This window comes from Gordionus sp. m RMFG-2023, chromosome 5, assembly GCF_954871325.1.
Source record: "Gordionus sp. m RMFG-2023 chromosome 5, tfGorSpeb1-WG-v2, whole genome shotgun sequence".
Taxonomy (NCBI): Eukaryota; Metazoa; Nematomorpha; class Gordioida; order Chordodea; family Parachordodidae; genus Gordionus; species Gordionus sp. m RMFG-2023.
In genome coordinates this window covers 29,557,129-29,576,555 of record NC_088779.1, presented here as the reverse complement: position 1 = coordinate 29,576,555, position 19,427 = coordinate 29,557,129, and the positions used below count along the sequence as shown (strand labels likewise).

At 30.1% G+C, this 19,427-nt stretch overlaps 1 protein-coding gene across 2 annotated transcripts; it reads right to left on the bottom strand.

The window, feature by feature from the left end:
- Window positions 1-821: 821 nt before the first annotated feature.
- LOC135929345 (exocyst complex component 8-like) lies at window positions 822-14,950 on the bottom strand. 2 transcript variants are annotated; one of them, XR_010572565.1, is made up of 5 exons: window positions 13,173-14,950; window positions 11,216-11,463; window positions 10,161-10,320; window positions 1,714-1,848; window positions 1,232-1,359 (listed from the first exon to the last, which is right to left on the bottom strand). XR_010572565.1 is itself a non-coding variant. In XM_065465879.1 (4 exons), the coding sequence occupies exons 1-4, from the start codon at window positions 14,849-14,851 to the stop codon at window positions 1,023-1,025; spliced, it is 2,424 nt and encodes an 807-aa protein (XP_065321951.1). In that variant the 5' UTR covers window positions 14,852-14,935; the 3' UTR covers window positions 822-1,022. The 2 variants fall into 2 exon arrangements, 1 of the variants encoding a protein (XP_065321951.1); XM_065465879.1 differs by lacking the exon at window positions 1,714-1,848 and having other exon boundaries at window positions 822-1,359; window positions 13,173-14,935.
- Between the last annotated feature and the right edge of the window lie 4,477 nt (window positions 14,951-19,427).

Genomic DNA, 19,427 nt, shown 5'->3' with positions numbered 1-19,427 from the left:
TGTTTAATTTAATTTAGCATATCTTTTTTAAAAAAAAATTCAATTAGCAATTTAAAATGTATATTATAAAAATTTTATGTCGGTGCGCCGATTTACTTGGCCTATGTTGACAGCGGTTAAAAGCTGCATGCATCCAGCCGCCCATTAGATTTTAAAACTCGAGCCGGTCGCCGACAGTTTTGTGGCGCACAGGTCTACCTAAGCCTCAAGCAACCATTTGAGTTATCATTTTCCACCATACCATTCATGGTTTATTTAAAAGAATACATACGTTATTCTAAACAGATTTTTCGTTAAAATTTTGTTCAAAACGCTTTGTGTAAATTAATAACTTTATTCAAAACGCTATAACTTTAAAAAAAATATTTTGTGATATTATATACTATAGATTAGTAATTTATTAAAAGTGCATATACATTGAAGTCCGCTTTACTCAAACGCCACGTTTAAATGCCTTTCAATGGGGGACTTCAATTAATGAACGAATCATTGTCTAAGTTAGCATTAATGTTATTGGTTACTCCACATGTTTGATATGTAATTATATTTTTTAAAAATTGGATAGATAAAATAAATATAGATTTCTTTCTTTTAATAGCTATACCAAATATTTCGTTATTTTTTTTAAAGAATATATTATAATTTTTCCTAATTTTCAAAATTATCTTTTTAAAAACTTTCAATTCAATTCTAACCTGGATGATCGCTTTGCGAAATTCTAACATCATAAACTATGTTGGACATTTTATAAATAAAATAATAAAACAGATAAATATCCAATTTTATCGTGAAACATAAATAGATATTTATATAATAAATAAATAACATTTAAAAAAAAAATTTACGGACTATTTACCAACCGATGTGGAAAGAAAGAAAGAAAGAAAGAATAAAACAGATAAATATCCAATTTTATCGTGAAACATAAATAGATATTTATATAATAAATAAATAACATTTTAAAAAAAAATTTACGGACTATTTACCAACCGATGTGAATGACGATAAATCAATCATATCGTTCATACAAAATCAACCTTTTCATCATGAGTACCATTATGATTTTCTGCTCCGTTCTTACTAGAGTTATTTGTTTTTGTGATATCCGTCTCATGCCCTTTATTTTTCGCGTCGTCTACGATATCACAACGAGCATTCTCCACTATATCCTCTACCGTGATGTTACCCAGCGTTTTAAAGGGGTCATTAAAGCCAACCGTAGTTGACCAATGGGAATCGAGCCAAGGCACAACCTGGCTGAGCAAGTGACGCGCGTCTGGAAGAGTGGTCACGTTTGCCGTAAGGTGTCGTAAATTATCCAGAAAAACTTCTAAAGCCGCTTCCTTAAATAGCGCGTACCTTTACAAGCGTTATATTTAGAATAAGAGATAATGTTTAAAAAATGTTGAGCGATTACTCGTTTTAAAATTATTTGTTTACTTTATACCATTTGTGCATTTGACCAGTCAAATATGCTTCGGTCAATTGTCCGACATTTGACCGATCAAATTCGTATAAACGTTTTATATAAAGTATTAACCTTACTTTATATTATATATAAATAGTAAAAAAAAAACCATAATATTAAATTCTATTTTATAAAATTCTATGATTAATGTTCGGCTCTCCGAGGCAGTCTTGTTCTGATCTATATTCAATATGATCATTTCCTTCAATATTTTGAATCAATCTTATGTTACGATATACTCTTACCAGTTTTCTGGTGGTCGAATTCTTCAATCGATTTCTCTTTTTCGTATGAATATTGACCCAAACCGACTAATTTCTTTGGGAGTAAGATATTAGAAACCTCTCTTAAGAGTTCAAAGTGGGCGAAGAGGCCGAAATCTGATTGTTTTTTTTTATATAAAATTTAATGCTTATCACATATACCTACATTTATGATATCACTTAAGATAATTTTATTATCATGACCTCATGCATGCTTCATCAAACTCGCTAATAGTAGGATGCTCCCCTTATATTGGCGATTCAATAAATAATCCGCTATGTGAACACATGTATTTTGATTGTTTTTTTTCTTTTTCAAGCGTAACTTTAGATGTTATTTTTCTAAAGGTAGAGTAATTCTAAAATCATGGCATGATTGAATTATGTGTTTCCCAAAGTAAGCACCTCGTTTTTAGGTTCTTCATCCCCTTGCACTTACAACAATAAGATAGCTAAAATGTTAAAGAATAGTTTAAAATTTTAAATTTTTCGTCCAAAATATTTCTTCGTGTAATATATTATTGGTAATTCCTTTACAAATATCCAACTTCTTCAACAGCTGCTTTCAGAGATTTCTTTCGTTTTGTATTTGCTCCTTATATTTTATTGACGATGATGTCCATCTTGTTTGAATAATTGTACATAATGTAATATAAATTTATAAAAATTTTTTTATGTTAAAATAACCTTTTTATTTATTTAAAAAAATGATAAAACACTAAAATATTAAAACAAGTTGTCATAACTTTTTATATAGTTTTATATATTTATGTAATGTCAATCATTTGTTACTGACATTGTTTTCATCGTTTTTGAAAATGATTTTTTTTTTATTGATTATTAAATTTTTATGATTAGAAAAAGATTAATTATTAATTCTTGCTGGATTTTTTCATATTTTAATAAAGATTATAAAATTTTGAGATTGTTAGATTATTTTGATTGTTGGTAAGTTTTCTTCGTATTTTTGGAAGTACTTCTATTTTTTTCGAAAGTAAGATTTGTGCAATTTTTTGTTAGTGGTGCCGTGACCAGAATTGTGGTGACAACGTCGACCGTAGAGAGGATCATTAGTTAGGGTGTTTTGTTGAGGCGGCGCCAATCTATTTTGGAAATTAGAATACTCTCTTTAGGGAATATTTGAGAATAAGAGTAAACATTATTTAAGCCAAATAATTTATCCAGTTCTAAAAATGTGGGAGTGGCGAATTCGGAGCGAAAATTCCTACACCACGAAGAAAAATGTAATACGATAAAATATCTACACTTTTATGATCATAAGGAGCAGCCATTATACAGATCTTACGCTGTAGCGTTTCTTCCGACATCGTCATTGTTTGACCTGCTATATAAGGTAATACAAAATCTGCTAGATTTTTCTCCGTGCAAACTTGGTATATTCTCATTTCAGGAGTCATCTTGCAGTATAATCTACCCGCTAATTTTAGCTCATAATTTTTTACGATTGCAACGAGTATTTTGAGAGAATCAGAAATATTGTTGTCATCAATTTTATCAATAATTGTTTTTGCACAAAACTCCTCTTAAATTATAAAATTTATGAGTGCATTCCTATTAGGGTATTTGGGTCCTATAGGAAAATAACCGTACATACTATGGTGAGCTTGATGGTCGTACTCGTGAATCCATTCACTCTTAGATGGTATAATAGCTTTGTCAGCGAGGAGGTCAACTAAGTCTATATGATAATCAAAGTCGAGAGTTTTGTCAAAGAATATATGAGTAAAATAGGAAGGCCTCCAATGTTTTTCTTTGTTTCGGACCAACTGTTTGATAGGTATGCACTTTTAATTTCGGGATGTGTTGATGGTTCAGAGTCATGTTTGGCCATTTTCTATTTTTCTAGTAAAATTCTCGAGAAAACACATATTTAAACATATCACGTATTTCTGCTCCCATGTGATCTAGATCAGGTTTAAAAATAGTCCCTTTAGAAATACAACTAGCTACTGCATCATCCATATTGATGATCGGGTGCCCAAAGCACTTCCACATACCCGATAACTCCAAAGACAAAAACGAGCATACATCTGCTTTACTTTTGATTACAAGATATATTAGAGGTTTCCCAATAACCTTATACGGAAATTTCGCCACTCGAGCAATACAAGATCTTCTCTCTCTCAATTTGTCTCTGCTAAAAATATTATACAACCATCCTATATACAGTGCTATTATAGGGAAATATGTTACTTTTACAAATATGGATGACTATGATCTAGAACATCTCAAAAAATGATAAATAGATATTGATTTTCCAAATTTTGACATGGGACCTATGCAGACAGGAAGAATTGATCCCACAAAAATTAAAAAAAATCCTGTATTCCGCAATGATAAACATCTCTCGAATGCTTTATCTCTATCTGATATAAATTATATGATGGCGTACAAAGATAATCCAAGAGCTTTGAAAAAAAAGAACATAGATTATTGTTAACTTATGAAGAAGAAAACAAGATCGTATTTTATAATCCGCATGAATTTATCCCGTTGATGATGAACAATGTTTTGTTGTTTTTAGATACATTTGTCAAAAGTGATAATGAGTTATTTTTACTTTTTAAAATCGTACAAGACTGCGCCTCGCTAAGTGTTAACAACTGGCTTAATTACCGCATATCTTTTGATATTCCGAGCCTACCCAGTAGATTATTAAATGTATAAAACGTTAAATATCAATTAGAACTTTTGTATGATAAAGTAACAAACACATCGATGTTTCATGAAACATTTCACTTGGGCAAATGTAAAGGTTGTTACTTTGGAAACCTCTTAATTTTTGAAATCGTAAATAAGTATTATCTGATTAACCATACTATTTTTACTTGTTTCAAAGACATTATAAGCTCTTGGTTTGACCTATTGGTATACAGTTTTATCAATTCTGACAAATATAAGTCGTAAACCTCTTTAATGTTTTTTGTAAAACTATCGATACAGTCTGTTCCTTAGCTTTGAAACAGCCTCAAACTTACTTTGATGTTTTAAAATCTTGGCCTTCACTTATTATATCGATAATATTGGCATTAACTGAAAATAATTCAACTTTATATAATGAAATTATAGGATATGTCCTTATCGTACAAGAGCCATAAAAAAAGTTTAATAATACCTAATATAATAACTGAGGAGGATATTCATTTGTCTTTGGAGATATCGGGTATGTGGAAGTGCTTTGGGCACCCGATCATCAATATGGAGGATACAGTAGCTAGTTGGTTTTCTAAAGGGACTATTTTTAAACCTGATCTAGATCAAATGGGAGCAGAAATACGTGATATGTTTAAATATGTGTTTACTAGAGAATTTTACTAGAAAAACAGAAAATGGCCAAACATGACTCTGAACCATCAACACATCCCGAAATTAAAAGTGCATACCTATCAAACAGTTGGTCCGAAACAAAGAAAAACTATTGGAGGTCTTTCTATTTTACGCATATATTCTTTGACAAAACTCTCGACTTTGATTATCATATAGATATAGCTGATCTCCTCGCTGACAAAGCTATTATACCATCTAAGAGTGAATGGATTCACGAATATGACCATCAAGCTCATCGTAGTATGCACGGTTATTTTCCTATAGGACCCAAATACCCTAATAGGAGTGCACTCATAAATTTTATAATTTAAGAGGAGTTTTGTGCAAAAACAATTATTGATAAAATTGATGACAACAATATTTCAGATTCTCTCAAAATACTCGTTGCAATCGTAAAAAATAATGAGCTAAAATTAGCGGGTAGATTATACTGCAAGATGACTCCTGAAATGAGAACATACCAAGTTTGCACGGAGAAAAATCTAGCAGATTTTGTATTACCTTATATAGCAGGTCAAACAATGACGATGACGGAAGAAAAGCTCCAGCGTACGATCTGTATAATGGCTGCTCCTTATGATCATAACAGTGTAGATAGACATTTTATCGTATTGCATTTTTCTTCGTGGTGCACGAATTTTCGCTCCGAATTCGCCACTCCCACATTTTTAGAACTGGATAAATTATTTGGCTTAAATAATGTTTACTCTTATTCTCAAATATTCCCTAAAGAGAGTATTCTAATTTTCCAAGATAGATGGGCGCAGCCTCAACAAAACATCCTAACTGATCCTCTTGACGGTCGACGTTGTCATCACAATCCTGGTCACGGCACCACTAACAAAAAATTGCGCAAATCTTGCTTTCAAAAAAAAATAATAGAAGTACATCCAAAAATACGAAGAAAACTTACCAACAATCAAAAGAATCTAACAATCTCAAAATTTTATAATCTTTATTATGATTATTAATTCTTTCAGGATTTTTTTTATATTTTAATAAAGATTCATAAAAATTTCCAAGTTTTAAAATAAAATTAATTAATTTGTAATTCACCTAATTTAATTCTATTAAATAATTAATATTTGTATATATATTTATATACATATAAAAAAAACATTTTAAAAAAATAAATAAATATAGTATTGGAGGATATGTTTGTGACGGTATTAAAAAAAAAATAAAAAAAAATATATTGAGGTTAGGAAGGATAATCTTGTGGGGAGAGACTGCTTATGAAGCTAATATAATTATCCTTGTGTATTGCGATGGAGAGCCTTTGCCTTCGCGGGGTTCACCGGTTAGTTGACGAATGTGGGAGCCGAGTTCCTTGAAAAAGGATAAGGCATATTTCCCAAAAGTAGTAAGGGTAGTGGAAATAATGGGGATATATTCTTGAGAGATTTCGGAATATTTCGCTATTTTGAGTGTCTCCTTTTTCTCGAGTATATTGACTGTTTGATTTGATGGAGCGAGTGGATCAATACAAGAATAGTCCCAGACCAGGAATTGACAGCGCTTCCAAGGAATTTGCGAAATACCATCAGGCCGTTTCCCATCAGATCTGAAAAGACCGGATGGTTCAAGAGTGGAGGGGATTTGAGCAGATCTAAGAGCTCTAAGAATGATCGAATTGCATAGATTATGTCTTACAATTCGACCTTTACATGAGCGACAATGAAGACTATGTCTTCCATTGCCCAAAACTGCAGAGCCGCAACCTGAACATATGTGGGGTTGGGTAATAAGGCAATTTAAACGGATACCGATTGCATGTGTGAGCTCGTTTTTATTTAGTTGTAATTGCAGATTAATAGACGGAATGGCCTCGAGAAATTCATGGCCTGAACCATTAAGCAAAGAAGAGAATAAGGGACGGTCAGATAATTGCATTCTGGAAAGGAGTTATTCAACGCAGAGTGCAATAATAGGCCTATCCCAGTCCTTCTGCTTATTAGATTCAGGAAGAGGGTGATCTGCAGAAATTCGTGTCCTCCATTCGATGATTGCATCATTAAAAAAAAGAGTCGGGTTTTAAAGAATTGGGATTTATTATGTTTTTAGTTAGTAGGCAACTGGATATAAAGGCCGTTAAGGCGAGATCGGATGGAGATCTGAGGCCCAGACCTCCCATCTTAGTGGGTAAAGAAGCTTGTGTCCAAGCAATTTCATCGAATTTAAGATTTAGAATGTTTTCATTTTGATCCCATTATCATAAACTCCAAGTGGAATGGGGAATTTAAATATGGCAGTTGAGCGAAGTGCGTAAAGAATACGGGGAATATTGAAAAAATTTTTCACCAGGAAAAAGGCTTTATGAGAAGGAAGAAGGGAAAATAAATCTGCCAGCTCTAATAAAGTATCCAAAGTGGACTGAAGAAAGAAAGAAATAGCAAAGTTACCACCAACAGCGGCTCCCAGATGATAGAGACCGTCAAGAGTCGTTAGTTTGAATTTGTTAGTATTAGGTTCGATTGTATTGATAGGGATAAATTCTGATTTCTCTGGATTAACGGAGAGTCCTATAGCTGATCCGGCCTCCTTGATGATGTTCACAGCTTTATTGACTTCAACATTGGAACCTCCAAGGATACCATCATCAATTTACCAGGAATGCAAGGATAATGAGCAGACCGAATTAATGGATTTAATGTCATTAATACCTAAACAAAAGAATAGGGAACCTAGGGGGTCTTCCTGCTGAATGCCCTCGACGGAAGGGATTTTAAAGGTATCAAACAGAAGAGTGGAGGGCTGTTGATAAAATAAAAAAACTTAGTGTAACTGGGAAAAAGATTACTTGAGGAACTCAAAAAGGAGTTCCGGGAGAGTGTGTTGTAAGCATTAGAGAAGTCAATTTTTACCAAGGATTCATTAGAAGGTAAATTTTCAAGATATAATCTGGACAAATGTACAACAGCTTCACAGCCACCAGGGATTCCTACACCAAGTTGGAAGGGACTTAGGAGACGTGAAACATCATGCATAATTAGAGATGATATCATCTTGGCAACTAATCGGAGAAAGGTAGAACCAATGGCAATGGGTCTGATATCATTATTAGGTTTTTGAAGTGCAATTAGCATGGCACCAAATAGGATAGGTGAAACGAAATTTGGAACCTCACCGTTTAAAATTTTGTTGCAGAAGTTTGTTAATTTGGGGAGAACGGATGTTTGTGAGCATGTAGAGGGGGAAGTGATGTCCTGGAGAAAAATGGGGCGTAGGCCATCGAGCCCATGAGCGGAATCGCGATGAAAGGAGAGTAAATTAATTAATTTTATTTTAAAACTTGGAAATTTTTATGAATGTAAAAATGATGGAAAATGAAAAGAGTTTATATTTTTAATAAAGATTATAAAATTTTGAGATTGTTAGATTCTTTTGATTGTTGGTAAGTTTTCTTCGTATTTTTGGAAGTACTTCTATTTTTTTTTTTGAAAGTAAGATTTGTGCAATTTTTTGTTATAAGTTATATAAAAATATATAAAATTATTAAATAAAAATAAATATATATATATTTTAAGTATCGTAGTTTCTAAAAAGAGCCAATTTAATAATGAATATGTGCCTAAAAAGCAAGTATAACTGTGTTTAAAATTTGTAGTTGAAGTTTTTGTTTAAGAAATATGGATTGACGATTTTCGTTTATTATGTTAAAAATTTTTCGCGAAAAATATTTTTTTAAAAAAATATGTAGACTGAGAAAAATTGCCGTTAGTTGGTATGACTATTGGCTGATATAAAGTTATTTAATTTGGAATTTTTATTAATCTTTATATTTTCCCCGTAAGTAAGAGAGTTTGAATTAATTGATAAAGGAAAAGGGGATACGGTTGTTCCTGTAATGAGAGGTTGGTTCGAGGATGTTGGGTATTTTTAGGCTTATTAAAAGCGTTATGGATGATTTTATTAATTGCTTTATGCCGGAGATAGCGACCTTGGCTGCGGGTGCAGTTTAGGCCGTGTTGGGCGTTAGGTTGAACGGGTAAGTTGCATTGGTGGCAAGTGTGGATGTGTAAGCGAGTATCCAAGTCTAAATCCTATAGTAACTCTCAGTTGGTCATTGGTTAAGAGATTATCTAAAGTTCGGCTTGCAAGTGCTTAGAGCCAATCGTGCCCGCCATATTTATCGTTGAATTGTATAAGTTGTATACAGTTAATATCGGTAGGGTTAAGACTATTTTGTAATTTCTTTATTAGGGGTTCGATGATAGACTTGTTAGAAATTTCGGTTGGAAATGTATAACCGTCTGAGGTAAGTGGATTCAATCTTTCGATTGCTGCTGTTAGAAGATCATCTTTGGGAGTTATGAATGATGAGATGGCAGAATTGAGCGATAGACGATTTAAGGATAAAAAAAAGATAATTGGCAATAGTAGTTTTCTCAAACCATGCTTTAGCAAAATTATTATATTCATTTATATATTGTGATCCAATCAAATTTAATAATGAGAAAAATTCTTTTATTGTTATATTTTAAAAATAAAATTCTAATATCTTAAATTGAAAATTTTATATTTTTAATATAATCATAATTAAATCGATGCCTTGATGATACAAATATATTTTTAAATAAATTATAACCTAATTAGATGTTAAACATGATTTAAATATATATTAGTTTATAAAATCAATATATATATATTCACCAATAATATTTAAGACGGTCAGTTGACCGATTTCCAATTTAAACTATGACATTTATACTAACTTACCTTTCATGCGCGAATTTGCGGAGAATTAAATATTCTGTATTTTCGTATTTTACGTGACGAATTCGCGCTAACCGTGAATGCAGGGTTAGACTGACGATTCTTCTATTAAAAGTGTACCGGAAGTCAGCTGTAGTCAATGTCGTTGGCTGTAGTATGCGCGACTGACTTTAATGTATGGTACAAAAAAATCATCAGTCTAGGTTAGTATTAATGACATGGAATTTAATGATGAAACTGGAAACTAGAACCCTGAGAATTGCGCCAAATTAACCAGAACCGACCATAATCCGCGTTCGAAAATTTTAGGGAACAGAAAGTGGAATCACTGAAAAAAAATTTTTTTTAATAAATGAACGATTAACCGATTAGGTGTGTAAAGCAATCTAAGTTCACCCATAAAAGCAGCTAGGTCTCGGAGAAAGAGGCACGTGATACGAGACAGTGAGGGGATTGTTAGGTCAAGACCGTCGTCGAAACCGGCTAAATCCGCGATAAATTCTTTGGAGGTTTTAATATCGGGGGCTTAAATTAAAGAATTTAAAAATGAACAAATTATTTGGGATAAAAAAAAATATGAAATAAATATTTATCAAATTTTAACACAATTTTGACCATCATTCTACGTCAGTGGAAACCATTATTTAGTTTCGGAAGATATGATCAATAGACCAAAATCGTCATAGGTTACATGGTATATTTATTGTTTGTATAATCGATAATAATAAACCACGCATAGTTAGCGACGAACCAGCGGCGGAGGCATTACGGCAGCCGCAAATTCGCGCCAACTGTGGATCCACAGGGTATCACGTAATATCAATTTGATTTTACTTATTTTTTACTATTTGTTTTCAATATTATTACAGCCAACTTCAATATTAAAACCCACAAAAATGTTATATACAAGCTTCGAGATTTCGTTAAACAGTCCCAAATGGGTTTATCCGTGTTTTAAAAAATCGAGTCGTTTTAACAACACTAATTATTATAAATAATATTACACGAGTTAAAACAAAAAAAATATATTATTATTATTTATTATAATATTTTTTTTAAGATCGTATTATTTTACAAAGCAAATTTGTCCTTTTTCTACCCTCATATATTTAACATACAAACTGATTATGATCCTAGTGTTGTTATTACGGCGTCGTTTCGCGCCGATTTTTAATGAACGGCTAACTCAAAAATTTCACCCAGAATAATATCACGCAAGCCTGAAGATTTTGTTTGTAGAAGGGACGAAGGTTTGGACATCTATCAGCGGAATCTCGAGGCCAAAGCAATATTTCTGGCTAAAATAGTGAGTCAGCCGTTATTTTTAAGGCTCGAAATGAAGCCTTTAAAACAACACTAAATTATTTATCTATAAAATTGAGATTTTATAGCAATAAATAATCAGCTGCTTTTTTATTACTATTTTCGAGCGGGGCAAAGCGTTCCTCGAAAACTCGCGCTCTGCTAGATTCGCGCATTTTTTCCAAACGCTTATCCAGGGCTCGACTGACCGCGGTATCGGTCAGCGTGTCAAAGGCGTACACTAGGTCGAGGCCCAAAGCTTCTTCGGCCGAAAGCGTAACACACTGAGAGCGAACAGCTGAGAGTGCTCGAGCGATTAGGCCCAAATCCCTGGGATCCAAGAGTGATAGGAGGAAGGTGATAAATCTTAATACAGGGATATCCAAATGAAATAATTGATTGAGCATACATTCGTTTAGAAGGATGATTATTCACCTTTAATAAAAATATGCATTTTCATTGTTTTTAATCATAATTAAGGGTTGTCAAACCTGGGCATATTTCCTGGAATTTTCGGAAAAACCTATAGGAATTAGTGATCTGCATCGGGCCTAATTTTTCAAATCAGACCCGGCCCGAAATTTTTTTTAAAATTTGCGGGCCCGATAATATTTAAAAATAGTAATTAATTTTGATAATTACTCAATCAAATAAAAGATATGTTATATGGCATCTAGTTTCTATAAATAAAATTGTTATATTATGTTCATGTGGTGTGGGTTATGTTTTTTTTTTAAAATAAAACCAAATAATATCGAAAGAAAAAAGATATAATCATTGTAATTTATTTTTCGATTTGAAATTATTATATATATTTTTGAATTGTAAAAAGATTTCGAAAATTATGATAATTATTATTTTTATACATAAAAACTTTGAAAAATATATTTTGATTATGAAAAAATATTGTAGTTTAAAAGTTTTAAATAGCAACTATTGCCAGATCGCAACGAAAATAAAATATTTTTATTTTACATTGATAAATTTAGATATATTTAAAAAAAATTCCAAGGCCCGCCCCAGCCCGAAGCCCATTGAGACCGGGCCGGGTTTGGGCTTACTTTTGCAGATCTCTATTAGGATTAGGAATATTCAAAAAATTATACCCTTTAATGAATAGCTCAGATACCCTCAATCAAATTCTCAAGTTCATGCTTAATCGTTTTTGTTTCCTAATCCTAATATATTTTATTTGACAATACAAATTTTTCCTAAAAATTGATTTTATACTTAGGTATGATTTAATTACACTAAATAGATTAAACAGTTTACCTTATAAAAACTCATGAATAGCTTGGATACATTCAATTCATTAGTATGGGATCTCAATAACAAAGTTTTTTTCTTCTTTTTTTAAGTTTAGATGGTAGTTTGATTAATTATTGGAAATTTAGGCGAACATAGAATCAAAGATGATTTTTAAAGCTCTGGAATTTGGGATGGAGTGAGATATCTTAATCCACTAACATGGCAGAAAGGGCTCTATATAACTCAATCATTATCTCAACGAATTTTGCCAATACTGCTTCATCAGAACTTATTTGGTCATTTTTTGGAAGCATATATTTTAAATTAAGAAATAAAATAGGAAATGAAAAGGTAGAAATGTTGATATCAATTCAGCATAACTTATACATAATAAATCAGTAATTGTCTTTAAGAGACTCAATATAAAATCAATAGATTAATATAATATCAGATTTAGATTATAATGGGTTAAAAAAAAATTGATGATAGTATGAGTGAAATAAAGTTTTGATAATGTATTTTACTAAATATTTAATGTATATTGTTATAATATTTATTATTTGCATTATAGCTTAACTGTTGTTACTTGAATATAATAAAATATAGTGTTAATATTGAAAATTGTTGGCAACAATTTAAGCTAGAATACTAATTTTCATAAATTTCCATTTATTACCAAAATTTCCATGTGAAAGTTATCACAATGAAAATTCCCAGAAATTTTACAACCCTAATTATGAATTAAAAGTAAGGTCTTTAATATAAACAAATTATTGGTTTAGTTTTTAAATTTTGAAAAATGATTGGTAATAAAAATAACAAAATACCTCCTGAGTTCTGTACTAGTTAGCCAGGCATGTAAAATAGCCTTAGCAGCCCCTTGGTCTGGAAAAATTTGTTGTGAGTAAGTCACAAAGGCCACTGTTTCTGCTAAGCGCCCCCAAAATATTTCCCCTATTTTTTCAGCTCTTAAGGCTGGGTCTGCCCCAAGGGTCAATCTTGCAGAAAATGCAGAAGTGGAAATGGAGGCAGTCATTAGGAAGAGTCGCAGAGCCCGATCACTTTCACCTAGGGCTGCCAATGAGCGAAGCACCTCATGATTAACATAATGATTGACTTGAGGATTGGCATCTTCAATGGAGAGGAGTCTTGGTGGAGATTTGGTGTCTAAAGAACTAGGTGGCGAAGAGGAAAGTGGAAGGGGTTTGTAAGTTCCACCCATCTCTTGCGATAACAACTCTACCAGAGATTCACGGAGTTCCTGACATTTTTGTTCAACCTCTTGCAAGGTTATTGATGAGGAGGGATCCCAGGATTTGTTCTTTAGGTGTTTCTGTATTTTTTTGAGAAGGGTAACAGCTTTTTCAAACTGCCGTTGGGCAATAAACATTTCCATCTCATCTTCATAGTCATCTAGGATAGATTCCTCTAAGGTGAAATCTTCATTTAGAGTGTTTTTGGTTTCAATTTTCTGTTTTGATATCATAGTAGATTTGGTATCATCGGATTTATTATTGGATAATTTAGGTGTAATCTTAGGTTGTTCATCATAATTTGGTAGCTTTGTTCCTTTCATGTAATGTTTTTTAGCATTGTCTACAGCATTTAACCATTCACTTTTAGATCTTTCATCATTTGCTTTTAGAATAAGGGTGTCAGGGTACATTAATAACTTTATTAGGCAGGTGAACTTTGCATCATTCACTGAATTATCTCTTTCAATAAAACTATTATCCTTTATATTAATCAATGCTAAAGTATTCAATGGATATAGATATAAAAATTTAAATCTATAAGAAGACTGGTCAATATGTTTGTGGTCATTAACTATAAAATTTTTATAATTTCTTGCTTCTTGTTTTTTAGTTTCTTTATTTGTTTGATGTGCATTGGATAAAGTATCGTCAATATCAAATGAGTTTTCAAAAGTGTTTTGATAAGCACAAATAATAAAGCTATCTTCTAATAAAAAACATTTGCACTTGTGAATTGGTACATATTGGCCAACTTGCATTTCTTCAAGTTGAATCATGTCTCCTTGATATAATACTAAATTGTCTTTAAATTTTTGCAAAAGGTGATTGTCTTCAATTTCATCCAAAGAATTAGAAAATAATTTCTTATAAACTTTTTCATTTTCTTTATCTGTTTTTAAAGGTAAAAATTTTAAGCCAGATATAGTTATAGATTCTAAATTGTTTAATATAGTTTTCTGCTGACTAATTTTTTGATGTAAATGGTACATTTCACTTTCTAAAAAAGATATATCTCTGGCAGTATCAATGAAAATAGAATTATTTTTATAAACATTTTTTTTGAGCAACTGTGCTGTTTCATCATATAAATTTTGAACTCTGCCCTTGGCATCATATAGATCATTTTGATCTCCAGTTTGATATATTTCTTTAACATAATTTTTAGCATCAAATTCTGGATTTGAGAGCAACCTTATTAGCCGAGGTTGAAGGCTTAAATTTATATCGCCCTTCTTATTTATATTGGTCATGACAAATTTAAAAATCTACCATATGATCTTTGGAAATCTACAAATAAATTTTTTAATATAGATAATTGATAACCATTCTATATTGCATATGTCACATGATATTTGGCAGGTAAAGTGGAAGGTGATGTTGTCTAATAATGACCTATTAGACTTATTCAGTATCTTTATATTATTTTTAATCTTTATATTTCTTTTCCTTCTCAATTTTTTTTTATCTTCTCATTTTTGATCATTCTTTTTTGTTTTTTAAAAACAAATTTATTTATTTATAATTTTCATTTAATTTTTATTTCTCATTGGCAGACATTATTTTTATTAGAATTTTTTGCATATCAAATTATTTAATTATAATTACTATGTATAATATAGTAAGAAACAATAATTTATATTAATCATAAATAATTTCCACACATTTTGAAAATAAATCTCCAAATTTTTATAATTCTTTGCGTTATTTTCAGATATTCTTCTCTTTATAGGCTTTATAAAGCGAATTAATTCCTTTGGTATTGGGATTTTGATTTCTGACAAAATATTTCCTTAAAAAAAACATTTTCAATGGGATTATGATAAGGACTGTAAGCCGTTAAATATTTTATTGTATGCCTCTTTATTCTATCGATTCCCAAATTGCATGATTATATTGAAATGGAACATTATCCATCACAAAAATCATATTCATCACGTTACCTTATTAAAAATTATTTAGTATTGGTTTGCAAAGATGGTTAAGTGTATAACGTTGCAGACGGTATCAAGTACCATATAAATATTCCCATAATTATGAGAGCAGTAATAGTATAATATAATGTATAATATATTGTCTTACCTTGAACATTTTTAATATCCTTTTTTTTTGTTGTAAATATCCATATAACCAGTGGCGTAGCCAGGATTTTATCATGGGGTGGGGGGGGGGGGGGGTTTAAAAATTTGGGGGACTTCGCCCCCCCCCCATACCTTCCATTTTTTTGAACACTTATTTGCTTATATTTTTCGATTTGTTAAAATTGTTTTATATTTTCATATAACAAAATTTTAGAGTATTTTATTATATATTTTACATTCCTTTATTTAATCATGTATATATTTTTATTAATTAAAATATTTTCAAATTGTTGATATTTTATATAATACAGATTTTAATATTAAAAATGATAATGTATTATATAAAGACTCTATTTAAAAAAAAGTAATTTTTTACAATTATATAAAATATGTGTAATTCTTATGCAAATAATGGTATTTATAAAAATATGATGATATTATCTTATAAATAAAACTTTTTTTTACAAAAATTGATTATATATTAAAACTAATAAAATCTATTTTTTGATTTGAATTTAAAAAGAGAGATCTACTTTTCTCTGAGATTTTGCTAATACATCTAGATCAAATTTTTATCTAAAATAATCTCCTTATAAATATTCTATAGAGCTAATCCATTTAAACGTTTTTCACCGGTTGTGCTAGGTTTTTAACCTTTTTAAAGTTGAAATAGACCTTTCATTAGTGCGGGTACTAATTGGCAAGGTAGCTAAAATAATTAATAATGTTTTGATATTAGGCAGGGAATCTAAAATGCAATTACACATGGAAAGGGCCTGCAGAGCATTTTTTGGTCTCAAAGAATTCCCTATTCTGTCAAGATTTTTATACCAAAATTCGACATCACAAAGTAACTTATCATATGAACCTACTAAATCATCAGCATAAAACTCTGAGATTTTTTTAATATCCTCTCGTGTTTCAAGTGTAATCAACAGTTTAGACTCAACGGGCAAAAGAAAATAAAAGCTTTTTAAAATATAATTATGAGTAATAAATCTTTCTTTTAATTGAAATAAAAATGTATCAATAAGGGGAATAAAAATGTTTATTTTATAAAAATCCTCAATCGTAGATGCATCAATATTTGATCGATTGGATTGTCTAGAGACTACTCTAGGTTTAAAAATTTCAATTCCGAACATATTAGCAATCTCCTTTACTTTTTCATAGATTTCATGAAATTTTTCATCCACATTCTCTCTGATATTTGTTAATATTTCAACAATATCCTTTGCTCTATTCATAATCTCCCTTAAATCCAAATCAATTTTTTGTAGCATTTTGCTAAAATCATATGTATAATTAAATAAAAAATAAACACATTGAATTGAAATTAAAAACTGTGGCTTAATAATAGCCTGCAAAAGACTTTCGGCATCTGCTGATCTTTTTCCTTGCTTGATATATAAAATTCTAGTGCTGCAAAGACAACATCATATAGTTCAATAAAGAGCTTCACCGACTCTTGTCTTTCGATGAATCTGGTCGGACAAAATCTTTTTTTTTTTTGATTTTTGTCAATTTCATACGTTTGAATAAATAACTCGGGGTGGTGTGAAAAAGCTGCAAACCAAAAATAAATATAAAATACATCAAATGTGTATATCTATTATTATTTATAATAAATTTAAAACATAAAAATCAAGAGTTTATTAAGAATTTATTAAATTAAAATTAAAAAATTTAAAAAAAAAATGTTTTAAAAATAAAATTAAAAAAAATTTTTTTTTTATTTTTCATGGGGAGGGGGGGGGGTTTGAAGCCCCAAACCCCCCCCCCCCATGCCTACGCCACTGCATATAACCGTCTCATTTATATTGATAATCGCTCTCATATTTTTTCTTTTAAATAAGCTAAATTTACAAACCAATTAGCGCATTCTGTCTTTTCTATAATTTAAAGTAGTGATACCCTCTTAAAACTAAAATTAAATCCTGATAGTAACTTTTATACTGTATTTTTTGATATTTCTACATCATATATTTCTTTAATCATATCACATAACCTTAATACAATCTAAATATACAATTTGAATATTTTATTTGTTCTTGATTTACGCGTGTGAAGTAAACCTCCTATAGGTAAAATATATTTTATTCCATTTTTAAGATGAATTCAATGTTTGTCACTGTTTTATGACTTACTTTAAAACATGAATTTTGATACTATCCTTTTTAACGCGATTAGATCATTTTGTTTTAATGTTAATGCTATTTACACTTGTTTTTACCATATCTACATGATTTTAATTTTTAAAACAAAAAAGTAAATTTTTTTAAAAATGTAATCTCAACAAATGGAATAAATGGCAAAAAAGACAAAAATCTTTTATATTACAACATTTACCTCATTTTAAGGTATTCATAAAACAAAGAATATAGTATAAAATAATTACAAAAAAAATTAGTTACATGCTCAAAAGTATTGAATGCTTTTTGCCTAAATATTAAATTTTTAAAATAAAAATTTAAAATAATAATATATTAATATACATATTTTTAGTATTATAGTTATTGAACAAGAATAAATACTATAGAATAAATTGTGTGTGATTGTATTGCATAATTTAGGAGAAATATTGAACAAGAATAAATACTATAGAATAAATTGTGTGTGATTATATTGCATAATTGTTAAGGATGAATATTGAACAAGAATAAATACTAATGAAAGAGAATTATAAGCTTATCTCAAGGCAATTAAAATGAAAATATATATTAATATATATATATTTAATTGCCTTGAGATAAACAAATAAATTTCACTAAACTTTAAATATACAATTGAATTATTTAAGTATTTAAATATACAATGGCGCACATGCAACATGCACCACCTCCAAAAAAAAATATATAAAAAAAAAATTAATGTCTTGAAAACACAACATGGTACAAAAAAATGGGGAAGGAAAGAACTCGTTTGGCATGCGAGAGGTAATTTAGATTTATTTTTAAGAATGAAAATATATGTATAAAGGGGAAATGGCACTATAGTTGTACATGATATTTTTTTATGTAATCACCCTTACAAAAGGTATAGATTCCACTATCGATAGGTACAATTCACACTATAGGTGGCCAATAAACAATAAATATATTTGGAATAAAATTAATATAATGAAGAAAATTATTTAATCAAAAAAAAACAATCATGAAAATATATGAAAAAATTGGAGATGGTGATAAACAAAAATATAAGAAAAGCGTATTATCATAGAAAACAATTATAATTAAAGAAACATTATGATCTAAATGAACATATTGACCTTAGAAAATTTGAATTTCAAATGACATTACTGATCCTCTCAGTGAACGCCATAATTGATTGATGCTCTAATAAAAACGGAGTTGCGTAAAGTTAATTCTCAAAATTTAATTCTTTTAAAATTAAGGTAGTAAATCAAAGTCATGGGCCTTCTTTTAAATTTGGTTATAATCAAAGTCATTGTCATTGAACAATCAATCGATTCCTATTCGAAGCGATAACGGATTATTAAAAGTTAAAAAATTAACCCTATCTCCTATCTCTTTAGTATTAAAATCAAAATTAAATCTAATCAAATCAAATTCTTTGATCCAATCTAGACCACATAAAGGTGGTCCCTCCCATTCCAAAACATAAAAATCTAAATATTTAATCGTATTTAGAAATTTGACCTTACAATTAATAACTTTACCAATGACTGTGATAGGCGACCCTTCATACGAGAATATTTCTTCGAACAACTTTTCAACTCCACATCTTC

Excerpts from the sequence above, each read along its gene's own strand:
- LOC135929345 (XM_065465879.1), bottom strand. The coding sequence starts at position 14,851 with ATGACCAATATAAATAAGAAGGGCGATATAAATTTAAGCCTTCAACCT. Across the intron at positions 11,464-13,172 it reads ACTAGTACAGAACTCAGGAG|ATTTATCACCTTCCTCCTAT; the intron begins GTATTTTGTTAT and ends CCCTGTATTAAG. Across the intron at positions 1,360-10,160 it reads TTGCTTTACACACCTAATCG|GTACGCGCTATTTAAGGAAG; the intron begins GTTAATCGTTCA and ends ACGCTTGTAAAG.